This window comes from Alternaria arborescens (genome assembly GCF_004154835.1).
Source record: "Alternaria arborescens strain FERA 675 chromosome Unknown contig_75, whole genome shotgun sequence".
Lineage (NCBI taxonomy): Eukaryota > Fungi > Ascomycota > Dothideomycetes > Pleosporales > Pleosporaceae > Alternaria > Alternaria arborescens.
The window spans coordinates 17,407-32,364 of record NW_021167930.1 but is presented as its reverse complement, the minus strand read 5'-3'; the positions used below and the strand labels follow the sequence as shown (position 1 = coordinate 32,364).

Sequence of the window (14,958 nt, the reverse complement as noted above, 5' to 3'; positions counted from 1 at the left end):
TTGAGCACGAGATCTATGAGCAGCGTCGCCAATGTTGATGTCTTCTTTACTTTTGGCTATGTGATTGTTGGGATGCAGCGCTGGATAGAGGGACCATGTAAGCTGCCTTTTGTGTGGGACGTGTTAGAGATTAGAGGCGGGGGCAGCCGAGGGTTTGGCGGCGTGGGCCTTGGATCGGCCCGCTGTTCAAGGCCTGATCGATGCGCCGGAGTCCCTCGTCGACGTAGTCGGCCGGGTGGGCAAAAGCCAGGCGGAACAAGTCGGGCGATTCGCTGTCAAAGTTGCCGCCCCACGCCAGATAGACCTTGTGCTCCAACAGCGCCCTCTTGATGTTGTCGACTGCCTCCTGTCTGCCGGCTGCAGACTGCGGGTGGCGGCGGCGGTAGGCGGTGCCAAGGTCTGCCCACACAAAGAGCGCGGCGTGGGTGCAGGGCATGAAGGGGATGTCGTGACGCCGCAGAAAGTCGGTCGTCCGGGCGTAGGCGTTGGCCAGCCGTCTCTGGTTCTCAGCGAGGTAGCTGGTGGTGAAGGCATCGTCTTCGAGCATCTGCGCAACCACATGATCAGTGAGCGACGAGGCGTACGAACCAATAGCTACCGACGCTACAGCGGTCTGCAGGTCCTTATTAGCTAGCGAGATTAAGCACCCCAGCCGCCACCCGTTAGCGCCGAAATCTTTAGATACCCCCCACAAGATGTGCACTAGAGCCGGGTTGATCAAGTTCTCTAGGGGCAGCGACAGCACCGAGGTAAAGGCGGGCACACACCATACTGACAGAGCATAGATCTCGTCGCTCAGCACATGCATCTGGTACTTATCGCACAGTGCCACCAGTGCTTCGAGTACATGGCGTGGGTAGCAGCGGCCTAGCGGATTGTGCGGCGAGCACAGAAACAGGCCTCTAACTACGATGCCCTGAGCTCGCGCGCCAAGAAGCGCCTGCTCGTAGCAGTCGACCGCCTCTAGTCCCATTGGATCCACCTGACCGAAAGTGACGGGCACCGTCTGCACCCGGGGCCGCAGATGAAGCGTGATATGGCCGTAGTAGGGCCGACCCAAGAGGAACGCCTCGCCTGGGTCGGCCAAGGCCCATGCTGCATGCTCGAGTGCGCTGGAAACGCCGTTAGTGACGAGGATCTGGGACGCCGACAGGGGCCTGTACGTCTTTAGCTCCCGCCCCAGAAACCTCGCCAGCGCCCGTCGCACTCGCTGGCTGCCGAGCGGGCCGTCCTGGTACGTAAGGACGCTATCCTGGGCCGACCAGTGTTCTGTGAGGAACCCCTGAAGTTCCCTCTGCATCAACCGGTTCTCTGCCACACCGAGGTTAACGAAGCCCTCCGCGTTTTCATGCCGGTCCCACGGCTCTTTCATCACGTCCCACATCTCGTTGGATGCGCTGTTGGGAACCTGCTCCTGAGCTCGTCGCGAGAGCATCGTACACGTTTGAAATTCCAAGCCTTGAAGCAGTCGTGCGTATCGAGCGAAAATCCTTGTCGAGGGTGCCGTCCGAGACCGAGCGCCGACACACGTCGAACTGTATCCTCTTAAACCCCTCCACCAACCCCTTCTCTCTGTGTGCTAATTGTATGCAGCCACAGACCGATCAGCCATGGTCGGCGAGAGCAAACACACGTCAACCTTGCCTATACTGTTTACAGGCAAAGGTGTACGCACAACTCTCACACACCACTCTAATGCTCAACAATTTATAACACACTTCGGCAACCCATTCTCCGCCTTGGGCTCATGACTATTGACAGATCAAAGGGCGCCAATCTGAACAATTAACCACTTGCAGTAGCCTGGAAAACGTGCGAGACCGTTTCCCGCTTCCTCCCGAGACATCTTCATCCCTGCAGGTTCTCCCGCATGCTAACCATGTGCGCTTCGCCGTCTGGTGGTTTTGCAAGTGAGCTGTGGCGCTGGAAATCGCGACATCGGATCATATATTGGGTTCAAAAATGCCTCCACAGGCTATCATTTGCTGCAAAACTACCGTTGACTTGTGTCTAATGGCGCGGTTAAACTCCTCTTCGAGGCCAACAGTCACACCGGGCTTGGTGGGGAATGCACGCCTCCCTGGTGTACAGCATGTTCCGCCCGCAGACGCATGCACGTCATTGCGAGCTTCACAAACGGCGTGCGATATCAACCTATAGGAGAGAGGGTCTGTTTGACTCCACCAATGGCCTCAATAAAACAACTGTCATGATTGACATTAATATCACAATTTCTTCTCCTGGCGGATACGGAGGGCATCGATGGGATCGCCATCATCACATATTCCCAGCATTTTGTCTGTGCGATACCCAGCAAACTTTTGTGCTTCTGCCGACCACGACTCCACCTCTTCAATCGTATAACACGTAAAGTCATTCGTCTAGTAATTGATCAGCCAGGAATGCATAAGCGATACGGTTACTGATATCAAATACCTCAGGCCGAACCCATGATCGGCAAAAGAAGATGGCATGCAGCAACCGGGGTTCGCGGGTCACGTTGCCTCCACCCGCGTGGATAGCCGAAGAGAGGAAAAGGAGGGCCTCGCCGCGCAGCATTTCCACTGCAATAGTCTCATTCTCGCCAGCTTGTCTCTCATCGGCCCACAAGTGAGAACCAGGGACGAACTAGAAGATGACAGATATCAACGAATGCGATAAGTGCAAGCCACATGCATGATTGACATACCAAAGTGGCTCCGTTTGCCATGGTGGTGTTTACCCCTGGTACCAGTAGCCCCATTCCCAAGTCGGTTCCCAGACGATAACCTGATTTTTCCTGATTAGGATGAACGTGCTGCCAGATACTGTCGTCACGATGTAAGGCCTGAGCAAGACCCCCCTCCAATGTCGCAATACTCGTTGCCTGGGACAAAATGGAATCGGTTCGGCGCCCAATAGGACTGTTCGGGTCTACGTCCGTGGAATTGGATGTATGGAGGAAATGATTAACGATGTGCTGCAGGCCCGAATCCAAAATCCACTTCTCACGTGCAGTCTCACTGCGGCCGTACAGCAGGCTGCAGTAGACACGGCCCTTGTAACGGGCTTGCCACTCCTAGAGGTGCAGCGGCTGTCAGCTGGGCGGTTTGATCAACTATGGGTCTCAACTTGCCTTGTCTCGCATCCGTGCATCCATGACCCCTCTTACATCCTGATGCACCTGATCCAGATCGTTGAGCGAGGTGAAATCACTAAGAATAACTCCACCATCTTCCTCGATGGCCTTGATAGCTTCATCCGGACGACTGAGGGGTATGCGCTGCAACATGGCTGGACAGCCTGAGAAGATCCCTTTTCTGGCAGTGTTGCGATGTTTATGATAATTCAAAGCCGTGGTGTATCGTACCAAGGACTTGGAGAAGACAATTTGACAGACCATGTCTGGAGGTTGATAATGACACGTTATATCTATCCCCCCGTTCCGGAAGGGTTGGGGGATGATCATGCACGATTATTGGCATCCACTCGCCTGTGCTGCTTCTTGCATGACGAACACATTAATTGGAGAGACGTTCGTAATCTAGAACGTGAAAAGAGATGACAGCCGAGGGATCTACTCCTGACTTACATATCCGTAACGGAAGCATTGTCAACACACTCCACCCACCACCTTCGGCGTGTGGGCCAGGGATGGATTAGTGCAACTGATGATGCATGATCCTATGGGGCCATCCAAACTCAACAATCTTCTGTCTAGCCATCATCGGGATCTTTCTCTGTGTTTATACTAGATTGACTTCCACCACTAAGATGTTGCTTGCCAGGTTCACTGCAAAGCTCACCGTCGACAGCAACATTCTTAGCAAGAACCAAAAATACACAGAAGAAACATTTTCACACCGCAAGTCACGACACTAGGAGTTCTCACGTTCCAGAGCTAGACACTGTGTTCGGTCAGATGGCTGATCCTGACATTGAGGACTTCCACACCATGGACGTGGAAGATACGATCAATGTGGTAGATGGGGCGGCCGCTGTCAAAGATGTGGCACAACTCCATCTATGGAACGATAGGATGACATACGCCGGCGACCATTTACGCGTACACGACCTGATCGAAAAGCACATCATGCAGGGACCATCAGCTCCGAGTGTGTGCGCCTGGGATGGCAAATGGACCTACGCAGAGTTAGACAAGCTCTCATCTGCCCTGGCGTCCAATCTCATCGCGAACGGCATTGGGTGTGAAGACTTCGTACCCTTGTACTTCCACAAGTCAAAGTGGACAGCCGTTGCTATCCTCGCAGTGGTGCGCAGTGGAGCAGCCTTTGTACTGTTAGAAGATGCGCACCCGCTGCCTCGACTCCGTGAGATCTGCTCTGAGATGAAGGCGACCTTGGTAGTGGCTGCAGAAGACTTGGAGAGTCCGGCGAGGCAGCTGGTCGACGGTGCTTCGGTCATCGTATTGGGCCAGTCTTCCGTCCTAGAGTATGTCGCTCATGACGAGCAGACTTGGCGAGCATCACCTGTTACCGGGTCCAGTGCCTTGTATGCTATCTTCACATCGGGTTCGACAGGACGACCAAAAGGTGCTGTGATTGAGCACGCTTCTCTATGTGCTACGGCCGTGGCTTCAGGACGTGTGTTGGGCATGAGTGTGCACACTCGCGCTTTTCAATTCGCCTCATTCGCATTCGACCCCACCATCATGGACTTTTTGCGGACGTGGATTTATGGCGCCTGCGTCTGCATCCCCTCCAGAGAACAAGCCAAGAACGATATCGCTGGTGCTTTCACGGCTCTGCGAGCCAACATGGCTAGTCTGACGCCCTCAGTGGCGCGAATGTTAGACATTAAAGACCTCAACGGCCTTGAAGTTCTCGAGTTTGCAGGAGAACCAATGCTCCCATCCGACCGGGAGAAGTGGGCCGATCACGTGACATTAGTCAACGCGTACGGCAATGCTGAATGTTCCGTCTACACTATCATGCAATCCCCAGTGCTTCGAGAGACTCCAACCAATAGTATAGGCTTTCCTATAGGTTGTGTGGCATGGATCGTCGATGACATGGACGCCGACATCCTGCTCCCGCTCGGACGAGTAGGGGAGCTGGTGGTCGAAGGGCCTGCTGTCGGCCGCGGGTATCTCAACAACGCTGAAATGACTGCGGCCTCTTTCATTCGAAATCCTGCGTGGCTGCACGAGTTCCGCAGCGAGGGTGCAGAAAAGCAACGTCTATACAAGACAGGTGATCTTGCTAAGTTCCAGCCGGACGGGTCAATCCTCTGCTTGGGACGGAAAGATACACAAGCCAAGATCCGTGGCCAGAGAATCGAGCTAGCTGAGGTGGAATGGCATATTAGACAACAGCTGCATGTACTTGACGAGGTGGTCGCCGAAGTGGTACGATTAGAAGATGGTGGAACGAGTCGGGCGGTGCTCGTGGCTTACGTTAGGCTGCATGACACCACGCTCCAAATTGAGAGCGTGCCAGAAGAGCACAGTATACTTCTCGCCACTCCTAATGAGTCTTTCCGGCTCAAGATGGATGAGGTCGAGCGAGTTTTAAAGGCTCGCATTCCGGCGTACATGGTCCCTGGTGCATACGTTGCATTAAACTACGTCCCGCTTTCCATATCTGGCAAGACGGATCGCAAGCAGCTCAAAGAAGAGACGGCGAAGAAGCCATGGAGCGAAATCGAGAGCTACATGCTGGCACCAACCGATCAGTCACTTGTACTCACTACAGACCTGGAGAAGAAGCTCCAAAATGCTTTTGCCCATATCTTGGGGTTGGAAGGAAAATGCTTCGGCCTGGACCAATCATTTTTTCGCCGCGGAGGCGATTCCATTCTTGCAATGCAGCTGAGTGCCCACTGCCGTGCGCAAGGGCTACCTGTTACGACACAAGAGATTTTCCAGTGCCCGACGATCTCCTCCCTGGAAGATGTGATCTTAGCAAAACCGGAGTATCAAAATCAGCATACTGATAATTTCTTCTCACTGTCCCCTGCTCAACATCTGCTTTTGCGGCAGTACAACGTGGCTGAGCCGGCGGGCAGGTATGAACAAAGTCTCAACACCTATTGCATCATACGCATCGCCAGAGCAGTGAAATTCGAACAGCTGGAGTCGGCTATGACGTCTCTCGTCCTTCGCCATCCCGCGCTGCGTAGTAGATTTGCCGTAGATGAAAACGGCTGCTGGACGCAGACAGTAAGTGACGTATCGAAGCGCTCATTCCTTTGCCTTTCAACGCATGGTCCTGCCACGGATTCATCCAACGGTCTGCAACAGTCAATTACCCATTTTGAACACTTGAATCTACATGATGGGCCGTTAATTGTGGCCCAATTGATTGAAGGCGAAGGCAACGACCACAATTCCCTGCTCCTGGTTACTCCAAAGTTAGCTGTCGACTTTCCGTCACTGGAGATAATCGCCGAAGAACTTAATGGCCGCCTAGAGTCACAGGAGGTATCGGTATGCAGAGCTGCTGGGTCGTTCCGTTCTTGGCTGGAGAAGACAACGACATCAAGGTCGTCGTTCAATCCCCTGGATTTCCTGGCCACGCCTGAAGCTTCTAGCATGAATGAAGGCATGTACCACATCAAAACAGATCCCATGCAACTCCGTCTAGAGCCAAAGACAGCCAATCTGCTCTGGGAGAAGAGCGCTGAAGTCTTATGGGCCGATCCAAAAGAGGTCTTCATGGCTGCGTTATCACATGCCTTCAAGGCCACGTTCCCAAACCGAGGAAATCTCTTCATCCTTGTCGAGAGTGATGGTCGGTCACACGATGTCGCTGGCGAGATAGGTCAATTCACTACATATGTACCGATAGAGTTGTCGGCGACGAGTGCAGACTATATCGGCGCGATAGGCGAAGTCAAAGATCTGTATCGGGCAGCATCGAGAAAATATGAGTTTCGCACCCTGGAAGATGGTCATGTAGGTGTACTTTTGCGCTGGACCAAAAAGGTAAAGCGGGAAGATGATATTCTTCAGCTTGCGAACGAAAACAGCTGGTCCTTAGATGCGTTGCATGTGAACACCGATAACAAGACATCGGCATTCCGTCACCAGCTTGGCCTGTTGGACATTACTGCAGAACAGTCATCTGACTCTCTCGATGTCAATTTTGTCAACTATCACAATAATCCAACGCAACACGACATGCGCCTCTGGCTGGAAACTTGCCAACAATTTCTATCCGAGCTCCCTGAGCTACTCCAGGGAGCCTCTCTACAACTCCGAGTCAGTGACTTTCCCCAGCTCTGCATGGGTCAAGAAAACCTAGTCTCACTGCTATCCAACCTTTCCTCCCAGAATTCCGGTGTAGAACGATCTGGAATCAAGGAACTGTACCCAGTATCCCCTATTCAACAGGGAATGTTACTTAGTCAAGCCCGGAACCCGCGAACATACAAATCCATCGTAGCTTGGAGAGTCGAGTCACGCGACGGCACTCCCGTCGATATGGAACGGCTGCAGAAGGCCTGGAAGACCGTGTTTGGAACACATTCCATATTGCAAACCGTGTTCGTGCATGACAACGATGGCGCGTATTACCAGGCTGTCTTGAAATCTCCACCTCATCCGATAACTGCGTTGAATGCCAGTCAAGAGCCCTTCCTGGAGATCGATCATGGTATGCCTCACAATGGACAGGTGATTGTCCCTTGGCACCTCGATCTGGCGGCCTGTGGGGGCGGGACCGTGATATGCGAGCTCCAGATCAGCCATGCGCTTATGGACGGAGAGTCTATGCGCGTGTTGGCCAGAGATGTTGCGCTTGCATACGACGATAAATGGCACAATTATCACAATTCTCCACGTTACAGCCAATACATCGAGTTCCTGAGTCAGGTCGACAGTGGACATGCTCTCGGATACTGGGATGTATATCTTCGAGACCTGAAACCGTGTATATTCCCGTCCACTCCAGCCGTCAATTCTGCCATCCCCATTGAGCGTTTCACGAACATCGACGTTGTGCTGGGAGATGCTTCTAGCTTACATGTGTTCTGTGAGAAAGAGGGTGTAACTCTTTTCAACGTCATGCAACTCGCATGGGCAATCGTTCTTCAATGCTACACTGGAAACGAGAACGTCGCATTTGGATACCTAACTTCAGGCCGAGATATACCCGTCGATGGTGTTGACGACATGATAGGACCTCTTATCAATATGTTGATCAGTCGGGTCGATTTGGGTAAAGAGACAAGCGTCCGGCAGGGTCTGGAACAGTGCCGAGTCCGCTTCATGCAAAGTCTCCCCCATCAGCATTGCGCTTTGTCCGATATTTATCGCGCGCTTGGGCATTCTGGCGCAGGCTTGTTCAATACCATCATCACATACCAGAAAGGCCTCCCTCTTAACGCAGAGACAAGTGTCGTCCTTGAACAGACACGGGATGAGCAGCCTACGGAGTTCGATATCGTCGTCAATGTGACTGTTGTTTCGGATACTATAGCTGTCTCCCTTACTTATGACGCGAGTAAATTTTCCAAAGATATGGCTGGCAGCATAGGACGCACACTCAGCACGATTATTTCGGAAATCATCTCAACTCCAGGTGTTGCCGTATCTGAGATCAACGTACTCAGCGCTCCAGACTACGCTCAGATCTTGAGCTGGAACAGCCCTCCGGCCGAGTCTCTAAACACGTCTATTGGAAACCTCGTGCGATCGACATGCCTTGATTTGTCACAACAAATAGCAGTCGATGCCTGGGATGGAACCCTTACATACGAGCAACTGTGGATTTACTCTGCTTATCTTGGCAACATGCTGCGTGATCATGGCGTGGGTGCGGAAATACTTGTGCCCATATATATGGAGAAATCGATGTGGGTACCAGTCTGCATGCTAGCTGTACTGCGGGCAGGGGGTGTTTGCGTTCCCATCGATTCTAAGTCCCACATAGATCGGGTGCGAGCGATCCTCGCCCAGATCTCACCAATAGTCATGCTGGTTTCCTCTACACCAGCTCAGCTTGAGCTTGATTCGTCTTGCAGGAGGATATCGATATCGCCCGAGCTGTTCTCTCCCGTGACGAAGAAGCAAGATTCCGAGGTAGCTACGCATGTGGAGCCGAAGAGTGCTGCATTCATCCTGTTCACCTCAGGAACCACAGGCCGGTCCAAGGGCATCATCCTGCAACACGACAGTCTTAGCAAAGCGTTCGAGGAACAAAGGATAAACCTTCACATATCGTCTGAGTCTCGTGTTCTACATTTCACGTCATACAATTTTGATTTGAGTGTGTTTGAGGTATTCACCACGCTAGTGTCTGGAGCCTGTATCTGCATACCTTCCGAGACAGAAAGGATAAATGGACTGAGCGACTTCATCAATAGAGTCCAAGTGAACTGGATGGGCATGACCCCTTCGCTTCTCCGCTTGTTCAAGCCTGGTGACGTTCCTACAGTACACACTTTGACCTTGGTGGGCGAAACAATACCCCAGGATATCGTGGACCTTTGGGCAGACAAGGTTCGTCTCTTCAATGGGTATGGCCCCGCTGAGTGTACCATATGCACAGTCCATGAAATTGAAAGTATCAACTGGATTCCTGGTACTATCGGGCGGCCTGTTGGCGGACAAGGATGGGTAGTGGATCCATCGAACATCAATCGCCTGATGCCGATAGGCGCAGTGGGAGAACTACTCTTCGAAGGTCCTGTCGTGGCTCGGGGCTATTTACAGTTGCCCGAAATGACTCAGAAGAGTTTCATATCAGCGTTGCCCAAATGGTTACCCACCTCCTCTCCCAACGACCGATGTTGGCTCTATCGAACGGGCGACCTCGTACAGCATAGCTCAGACGGCTCTCTGATATATCTCGGGCGCAATGATAACCAAGTCAAATTACGTGGACAAAGAGTTAACCTGGAGGAGATTGAGTTTCAAATGAGACAGCACCTTTCCACTAAACATGATGTAGTGGTTGATGCCATTCAGCCACGGGACCAAGTTTCGACAAAGTTGCTCATCGCTTTTGTCTACCGAGGGCCGCAAGACAGAGACACCATCGATGAGGCGTCCCTGCTGGTACCAGCTGACGAGCATTTCCGATCGCTGTCGCTCCAAGTTCAAACCAAACTTTCTGCGACTCTCCCAGTCTACATGATCCCTCAACTTACCATTCCCATTACCCAGATTCCTTTCTCAAACACAGGAAAGACAAATCGCCGCCTCATCCGGGAAACTGCCTCGGCTCTATCCCGCAGTGAGCTCGAGGCCTTAGTCAACACACGATACGGAAGCAGACTACTACCTACCACATTGGAAGAGGAGGCTGTTCAGCGCTTCTTCGCAACAGCTCTTCTCTTAGAAATGGAAGGTATAGGTGTTCAAGACAACTTCTTCCAGATTGGAGGCGACTCTATTACGGCTATGAAAGTAGTTGGCCTTGCGCGTGCAGAGGGCTACGCCTTGGTCGTCGCGGACATCTTCGATCGCCCGATATTGGCTGCATTGGCCGCAGAGTTGCAAAGTGCGGCCGTGCTTGCTGATACCAAGCCTTACATTCCGTTTTCACTTGTCCCAAGCGAGGAACAGATCGAGGTACTTCGATCGCTGGCCCTGGAGAGCTGTCATATTCCCCCAGACGCACTTGAAGATATCTACCCATGCACCTCTCTACAGGAGGGGCTCATGAGTCTGACCATCAAGAAGCAGGGCTCTTACGTCGCGCAATACGAGTATGCGCTGCGAGATGATGTGAACACTTCTCAATTGGCAACCGCCTGGAATGTTGTTGTTGCGGCAAATCCCATCCTGCGAACTCGAATTGTCCAGTCGCAATCAGGACAGTTGTTCCAGGTCGTGACCAAGCACGGTGATGTATGCAAGGCCCAGCTTTCTGGACTGGAAGAGACCAAGAGGAAAGCCAAGGAGCAACAAATTGGTCTTGGATCGCTGTTACTTCAGTATGCAGTAATAACCGAGGATGACTCCGCATACTTTATTCTGACCATTCATCATTCCCTTTACGACGGTTGGTCTATGACACTCTTGTTGGAACAGTTGGAATCGGCGTACCGTAACATATACCCGACAATTCGTCCGTTCACTGGCTTTGTCGACTATGTCAATCGTCGGGACCTCAATGCTTGCAAGACTTTCTGGCGAACATATTTTGACGGTATCAACATCGTCACGTTCCCCAGACCCGAACCCCAGAGGCTCTCTACCACAGAATCACCTCCATTGCAGTTGTTAGAACACAGAGTAGAGATGCCGGCAGCCAATTCCCGCTTCACTCTTTCGGCTATCGCCCGTCTTGCCTGGGCTATCGTACTTTCCAAGCACACTGACTCTGAAGATGTCATATTCGGGGCGACAGTCGCTGGTCGCAGCGCTCCTGTCGAGGGTATTGAACAGATGACTGGTCCGACAATTGCTACGATTCCTTTCCGCGTCCAAGTCAGCCCCTCGTTTACTGTGGAGCAGTGCCTACAAGAGGTGCAGTCACAGACAATTGCTATGATCCCCTACGAGGGGACAGGGCTACACAATATCCGACCCATGAGCGCGGATGCAGCTGTCGCATGTCAATTCCAAAACCTGCTTGTTATCCAACAACAAGGGAGTTTCTATAAACCTGAGCTTTTACGAGAGGTGCATCGAACTTCTGATAACATTGCGGCTATCAATACTTACCCGCTTACGCTGTTGTGTAATTTGAATGGAGATCATGTGCTGCTTCAGGTTTCTTATGATCCAAGCGTCTTGAATCCGGCGAAGGTTAGAGTTCTCGCAAAACAATTCGGATGTGCTATTCGGCATTTGTTGGATGCAGGGAATTCCACAATCGCTGAGGTACAGTTGAACGATAAGGAAGACCTACAACAGCTTCAACGCTGGAACCAATACATTCCACCAAGATCGGAAACCACAGTACATGATTTGGTCAATCACCACTTCAAAAGCCAACCAGAAGCTGCGGCAATCCACTCCTGGGATGGCAAATTATCCTACGGGGAGCTGAACCGTCTGTCAGCTCGATTAGCCTTAGCTCTGATTGAGATGGGAATCGGCCCAGAAGACTTTGTTCCTCTATATTTCGTGAAGTGTAAATGGACCACAATAGCTATGCTAGCGGTGCTTCGTGCAGGCGGAGCGTTCGTCCTATTGGATCCTGATCATCCGATCGACCGTTTGCTTAACATCAGCGCTCAGCTAGATGCTTCAATCTTGCTTTCCATGAGTCTGCTTTCTTCTACGGCAGATACTATCTCACCCAACGTCATCTATCTAGATTCATGGGATTGGGATAGCACCATGGATCAAGAAATGCCGACAATCCCAAAGACCTCTGGCCCTCGGAATAAGGTGTACGCTATTTTCACTAGCGGCTCGACTGGTGTCCCGAAAGGAGTCGTCATCGAGCATTCTTCGATCATCACAAGCGTGCTTGCGCTCATAGACCACCTAGGGCTAAATAACTCTACCCGATCGCTACAGGCCACTGCCTACGCGTTTGATGCTTGTATGTTGGATCATCTATCGACTCTTCTGGCCGGTGGCTGCTTGTGCATCCCCAGAAGTTCGCACGTTTACACCGATCTTGCAGCCACAATCCGTGAGCTTCAGGTTAATTACACGATGGTTACACCATCTGTGGCAGAGCTTCTCCGACCAGAAGATGTCCCCGGGCTGCGTACACTGGTACTAACAGGGGAGACCGGGACGGCTGACTTAGTGGCTACTTGGGCCGACAGGGTGAAACTTATCAATGCGTATGGTCCCGCTGAATGCTCTGTGGTGTGTGTCATACTGTCGCCTGTTGGCAGTCAAGATCGTTGTGCGAATATTGGTTTCGCTCCTGGAAGTGCAAGCTGGGTCGTCGACAAGAATGACCACCACAGACTAGTCCCTATAGGTGCAGTGGGAGAGCTGCTGATAGAAGGTCCAATCCTTGCGCGCTGTTACCTCAATGACGAGGATAAAACGCGCGCTGCTTTCATCCTAGATCCTGCCTGGGCGTATCTATTCCCCCCTACAGCTGGTTCCCGCAGATTGTACAAGACCGGCGATTTGGTTCAGTACCAACCAGAAGACGGTTCGCTATTGTATATTGGCCGCAAAGACACGCAGGTGAAAATTCGCGGCCAGCGCCTGGAGCTGGGCGAGATCGAGTATCACATCAGAAACTCTGCAAACTCTGCTCTGCGTGTCGTCGTTGACGTTTTCACACCACTGAGCGACAGTTCAATTACAATGCTAGCTGCTTTCGTTGAGATGGCTCCCAACTCCAAAACTAGGTTGGGCAAGCCATGCGTTCATCCGCTGTTCGCATCAACAACAGAAGACTTCCACGATTGGGTACAAGCGATAATGGCTCGAATGCGCGAGAAGCTGACCACGGCGATGCTACCCTCTGTATTCTTCCCTGTCGTGCAGATCCCTCTTTCTGTAACAAAAAAGGTGGACCGAAAGAAGCTGAAACAGGCAGCTTCTTCTTTGAAGGCTGCTGATATTCGCTCGTACATGACCAGGGAGAAAAGTAAAACAGGTCCCGCGACACCGGAGGAGTGTCTAGTTCAGTCTGTCTGCGGTCGTGCCCTTAATGTGCCTCTCGAGGAGATTGGAATGAATGATACATTCCTTGAGCTTGGCGGCGATTCGATCTCAGCGATACGTTTGGTTGGAAGCATTCGAGCTGCGGGCTGGGCTCTGGATCTAATTCATGTTCTCACTGAGCCAGATCTAGCTAGTCTAGCGGCTAAATTACGCCGCCGCGAAGACACCGCAATAGTCCGTCATCATACTCCATTTGGTCTTCTGGGAGCCGAAACAAACGCTTCTTCCCTGAAATCTCTCGCAGCGAACGCATGTTGTGTGGATGTTGAACAGATCCAAGACATTTACCCAGCCACTGCTCTCCAGGCCGGCTTACTCGCATTGAGCCTCAAACAACAAGGTTCTTACCAGGCTTACCTTCCTCTCAGACTAGCAGCACATACAGATATAGAGAGACTCCAGATGGCTTGGGAGGCAACGTTGGAAGCGAATCCTATATTACGAACCAGGTTGTTTCAGGACTCGGACGGACAACTGTATCAAGCTGTTGTTAAGACTGCAGTTCAGTGGCACTCTGCAAAGGATTTAAATAATTACTTTGAGAAGGATGCCAGTCTTTCGGTGAGTCTGGGAGGACTTCTCACCCGCTTTGCTGTGATAAGAGAGTCGAAGCAACATCAGTCATGTCTCGCAATAACGCTCCACCATGCACTGTACGATGGGTGGTCCCTGCCACTTCTCTTCAAGGATCTTCAGACGGCCTATCGAGACGTATCTTTGGTCCCTCGGCCATTTAACGGATTCGTGGATTATATCTGCCGAACGGATCCCGACGCCATGTCCGAATTCTGGAGACGCGAATTCCAAGGTCTATCGTGCACCCAGTTCCCAGTGGTACCTGTTCTAGAATACAATCCGAAAATTAGTGACATAATTGAGGACACTCTGGAGTATGGCAACTCGGGCTCTCGTTTTACAGTGTCGACGATCCTGCGTCTGGCTTGGGCCGCTGTCATATCGAGCTATACAGGGCTCGACGATGTCGTTTTTGGCACTACTGTCGCGGGACGGAGTGTATCCGTTCCGGGAATTGAAGAGATGACCGGACCGACTATCGCCACAGTGCCGCTTCGCGTTCATATTGATTCTTCGCAAAGTACCCAAGACGCATTGGAGGAGCTGCATGTGCGCGGTGCACATATGATCAAGTTCGAGCAAGCTGGACTCCAGAAGATCCGGGCCCTAAGTCCAGAAGCAGCTTTGGCTTGCCAGTTTCAGAGCCTACTTGTGACGCAATCGCCGGACATGCAAGAATCAGACGCTGCACTTGCTGATTTCGTCGTCGATGCTGAGTTCGCATATGATGACACTGCATTTTCTTCATATGCTATCAACATCACGTGTGAATTGTTACCGTCATCAATCAAGTTTCGAGTCGCGTACGACAGCAATGTCACTACCTCCGCCATAATGCGTATGAT

The 14,958-nt window shown here is 51.9% G+C and overlaps 3 protein-coding genes across 3 annotated transcripts in view; 1 reads left to right on the top strand and 2 right to left on the bottom strand.

Annotated features, from left to right (window-relative positions):
- Positions 1–130: 130 nt before the first annotated feature.
- AA0111_g12333 (hypothetical protein) lies at positions 131–1,435 on the bottom strand (the record flags this gene model as incomplete). The annotated part of the gene is made up of 1 exon (XM_028646301.1): positions 131–1,435. One exon carries the CDS (start codon positions 1,433–1,435, stop codon positions 131–133), a length of 1,305 nt encoding a protein of 434 aa, XP_028500063.1.
- Positions 1,436–2,225: 790 nt separating this feature from the next.
- AA0111_g12332 (hypothetical protein) lies at positions 2,226–3,271 on the bottom strand (the record flags this gene model as incomplete). Its single annotated transcript, XM_028646300.1, has 4 exons — positions 2,226–2,381; positions 2,437–2,628; positions 2,690–3,058; positions 3,152–3,271. The coding sequence occupies 4 exons, from the start codon at positions 3,269–3,271 to the stop codon at positions 2,226–2,228; spliced, it is 837 nt and encodes a 278-aa protein (XP_028500062.1).
- A 663-nt stretch (positions 3,272–3,934) lies between these two features.
- Positions 3,935–14,958, top strand: part of AA0111_g12331 (Nonribosomal peptide synthetase 12) — a gene marked incomplete at both ends in the record, with an annotated part of 28,142 nt that continues 17,118 nt past the window's right edge. The window contains one exon of the mRNA XM_028646299.1: positions 3,935–14,916. Coding sequence (XP_028500064.1) covers positions 3,935–14,916 — 10,982 coding nt within the window. The remainder of the gene's footprint in view (positions 14,917–14,958) is intronic.